General features: G+C 31.0%; 1 protein-coding gene across 1 annotated transcript in view; it reads right to left on the bottom strand.

The window, feature by feature from the left end:
- The window catches only part of LOC106475428 (zinc finger protein 91-like), a gene marked incomplete at its 3' end in the record, with an annotated part of 11,862 nt that overhangs the window by 5,210 nt on the left and 2,046 nt on the right, over nt 1-4,606 (bottom strand). The window contains exon 2 of the mRNA XM_022379536.1: nt 1,867-2,013. Within this exon, the coding sequence (XP_022235244.1) occupies nt 1,867-1,984 (118 nt within the window). The remainder of the gene's footprint in view (nt 1-1,866; nt 2,014-4,606) is intronic.

Here is a 4,606-nt window from a genome sequence, read left to right as displayed (position 1 = left end):
CCTACTGTAGAAGAATCCTAAGCCCAACAACAACATAGTATATATATTTATACTATAAAGAAATATAACTAAAAGCCTTTCTATTTGACAATTGGCAAAAAAAGAAATTATATATATATATATATATATATACATATTTTATTTTAGATTTTGACAATGTACAACAACAGCAAGGTAACAACCCATGCCTGTACAAAATTCTCAGGGAAGTGTTCACAACCAAATGATAATATATTGCAGGGAGTGGTAGGTTTTTGGCACATAAAGATAATCTTTGGTACGGGCAGAAAAAAAAACAGAGGGTTGTTTATGAGGAACACTTTATGCAGCTGTGCAAAAACGAAAATACCAACCTTTTCTCACTTTTCATTACAAATTACACAAGATAAATGTCAGTTATGACAAAGTACTACCTATAAAATATATTTGAGTTGCAACTGTTGAGATATAGTTAGAAATTAACACATAAATTTGATTTTAAAATTTGCGTCTGAAACAGATTTATCAAAGGGCAAAAAAATATGAAAAGACATAGGAAAATGAAACAAAACTGCAATGTTTATCACTCTGACTATGGCCTTGGTTGTTTTGTCTGAGTTCATAACTCCAAAGTGACTGTCAGAATTTCCAAAGTATAACGTTTAATATGTTTTGTGTATCTTAAGGAAATTTGAAAAGATTAGTACATGTTACAAGTCTTTTTGTACACAAAAAATATTTTTTTTTAACTAAGCATTTTTACTATAAATTTGTCTGTGAGTATATGGAGTCAGAGCATTGACTTTTCCAAGTGCAATATGATTTTCATGTTAAGATTAAAAATATTGTTCTTCATCTGAAGATTGTCAAATTCTATTTGCATAATTTCTAAAAACTTCTAATATAAAATTTTTTGTAAGTAAAAAATTTCATTTTATCTGTTATTTCCCAATTATTTATTGTTTTATTGTCCTCTGACTCATGTCTCACTAATAATGTAATACTATTACATAAATAATAGTAAAGTTATTTAATAACATTATAAAAATAACTCTCTAAAAGGTCAAGACATGCGCACTTTGACCTGCCTGCAGCAAATGGGTTAAATAGTGTGATGACAATGAATCTGACATTGAAAATGATTCACCAGTCATTTGTGTTTAAATAAAGTCAATTTAACTTAAGAATGCTGTTATATGGTTCGAGAATGATGACATTTACATAAAGATGCTGAGATGCTCCAGTTTAAAAAGCAGACTGTGATAACATCCTTCTTTGGAAAGTGATTTTATGTATATTTTACCATATCTATGCATTTTGTATTTTGTAAGTCCTGGTTTGAAAAAGACATATTTCTTGTGAAGATAATGGAATGGCATTTTGATAATGCAATTTATTAATTATGTAAAAAATAAATAAACTGATACGTTTATTATACATATAGATGTTACCCCTTGTAGCTTGAACATTGGCATTTATCAATTGATAATTCATGGTATTAATAGTGTCTGTTGTATTCAAAATTACTGATTCCACTATCCAGATGTCTCAATATTTTAGACAAATTAGTTTATTACAAATGTGTTCAGAATAACAAGAATTCACTGCATTTACATCACTGTGATTTTACACTTGTTATGCAATGTTGTTGCTTTTATAAAGTTCTTAATTATTAAACTATGTCTTATAATACATTTTATGCAATGGAGATATGTTGTAGACAATCTAACAAACAGTTCTATCTTTAATCAATTATGGGAGCTTTTCATTCAATTATATGACTCTGACTTAGAAGGAAAGATCACAGTGGCTTAGTTTTCCAATTAACATATGAAATGTATTAGCAAAAAACACAGTAAATGCATCATCAACCACATGACATCTTACCTCCTGTTTCAAACTTATCTTCCTCTTTTATGCACATTTCTGTCTGTTTCAAAGTCTCTTCGTGAACAGAACATTTCTTGTCATTGTTACTAAATACAGAAGCATCACCTGCAGCCATTTTGCAGAGATATTCTCCTTCTAGTAGTACTAAAAATATTATGCATGATTTATAATATGTGTGGAAATTAGCAGGATTATAAAAAAAAATCACTTCAGTTTTAAGATACATATATAGATATTTATAAAATAGCTTCTAAGAAACATCAATAGAAGGAAAGATCAGACTCCTAATACCTCATTTTAGAATGCCACATTTCAAGTTGAAACAATAATGGATTCTTTGGATATACAAGTATTAAACACCCAAAATGATAAGACTTCGTGTAAGTCTTTATGACTTGCATGTAAACGAAGGAAAATTATTTCTGGATTCGTAAGTAAACATATCTGGATAAAACTATTTTATCTTTAAAAAATAACAAGTCAATATTTTGGTATTATGGTTTCATTGTTTCATGGCCTTTATAAAAACAAGTTATGTGCTACAAAGTAAATAAATTCATAAAATTATCCATTACTGAAAATTTTCAATAAAACATTGTAGTGCAAGTATTTCTTTAATTATTTACTCCATAAACTTCTACAGCATTACATATACTCATTCAGCAGAATTCTAAAATGAGTGTTCAGCTAATGAGTATATTCTTTAAATTATGTTTCCCAGAATAGCAGCAATGTACTTTTAATATATGTAATTTTAATAGTCAGTTTAATAATATTAGCTTTACTAAGAAGCATTCTTAAAAAAAAAGTACATGCTTAGAAACTGCCACAACAAATGTGTATGAATAGCTACTATTTAATATTAGAACCACAGAATATTAATTTTAATTCATGCAAAAACCTACTGATATTTGGTACACATATGAAGTATCTGGATCGCCTACTGTATTATACTATATGATACACAAGTTGATTATAATACAAGAAACTTCCATTTAGACTGCAAAGTAACTGCTATTACATGCTTCTCTAAAATCACTGAGAAAATACATGAGGCAGTGTAGCCTTGTGATGCAGCACTTGATGGAGACTGCATCCATCCATCCCAAGTAGGGAACACATTTCACCCATTGTTATTGTGGTGTTCAATGTTAGGATAGGAGATAAAACAAAAGAATATCACAAAATCTTTTGCAAGGCAATAAAGTGATGCCAAAGTGGGAGGAATGTATGAATGCTCAATCAGCCATTATATCACAGGCAAGCAGCTGAGCATGAGTGAATACTTTACATGATATACTCACCACAATAATCAGGTGCAGGAAGAAGGATCCTAAACCTGTGTCCCAAAGCAAACACAAGATTAAAACAGCTAGATTAAACCATCAGGAATGGGTTGCTTCATAAAATAGTGGGGTGTTCTGTACTATATTACCAAATAATACCCCAGCCCTACTTCCTAAACAAGGGGTACATCCACTAAGTCTCATGCCAGTGTTAGTGTACTACTCAGTGAGATCTCCATATCAACTTTCCCAGCATATTAGGACTGAGGACACAAGGGTTCTCCAGTAGTCTACTAGAAGAAATGCAGAAGGAAGTATTCACATGGGGACAATATTAGAGAGGTGCATGGACCACTGTTATCAGGCACAACAACTGCAATTAGGTCTAATATTGAGAAAATATGCAATGAGTTACTGTAACTAAAGTTAGCAGATACCAGCTAGGTGTGAGAAGGGCACAGATCTGATGCTGTCACTTTTATTTTCACAAGTAATGATGGCCTGGAAGATAAAACATATATAGGCACTACAGAAGAAGTCTTGCAGAACACCTCAGCAGCAGGCACTGAGCAGGGGAGGATGCTGATTTTTGGTAAGTATTTCCTGTGAAGCAACATTGGTTATTCAGTGGGTTTCATTGCCTCCATAATATGCATGCATATATATTTTGAATAAGATGGTTATGAGACCCAAAAGAGAAAGAAGAAAAATAAACAACTCACTATCAGAGCCACCGTGAGGGTCAGAGAACAGATGGAGATGAAAGCTACAAAATGTGAAACCTCCCTCTGGTGTAATAAATGGAACACTAACATGTTGGGGAATATCACTATCCACATGACCTTATACAGATGAGGTCAATGTTTAGAGGGAAAAGAAGCCATGAGATGACGAGAATGGTAGGAGGGGACATAAAAATAAGAAAAAGGTGGGATATATAGTTCATAGTTTTGCTGTTTGCATTTTCTTTGTTATATTATAATTTTTTGTTGTATTTATTCAAAATTAATCAGGAAAAGACTGGGAATATAGGGTGTCTACTATGCGAGAATAAAGACCATTTCAAAACAAATTTATTTGCCAGTTATTCTCTCTTTTGTTATATATTTATGCTAAAATAAAGTTAAAATACACTAGATTTCATGTTACAAACACTGCTCAAGGAAACAAAAAAATCACAAAGAATTGACAAAATCTCTTTTAGACTATGTATGTCTCATGAAATTAATAGAAATTTTAAAGACATGTTAGCTCCTAAATGCACTACGCACATTGCTGACAGCCCAAATATATCACGGCATGCATTCTATTAATCCTTGATTTAATCCTTCTGTGTTATTAGTAACACCTCAAAACTGGAATAAAATATGAAATTATAAACACAAGTATTTAAATTTTAAGACTAAACCTACGGATACATATGTGTATATATATATATATATATATATATA

Source organism: Limulus polyphemus, unplaced genomic scaffold (genome assembly GCF_000517525.1).
Source record: "Limulus polyphemus unplaced genomic scaffold, Limulus_polyphemus-2.1.2 Scaffold8565, whole genome shotgun sequence".
NCBI classification, from domain to species: domain Eukaryota; kingdom Metazoa; phylum Arthropoda; class Merostomata; order Xiphosura; family Limulidae; genus Limulus; species Limulus polyphemus.
The sequence above is the reverse complement of the archived record's forward strand: the minus strand, read 5'-3'. Positions and strand labels throughout refer to the sequence as shown.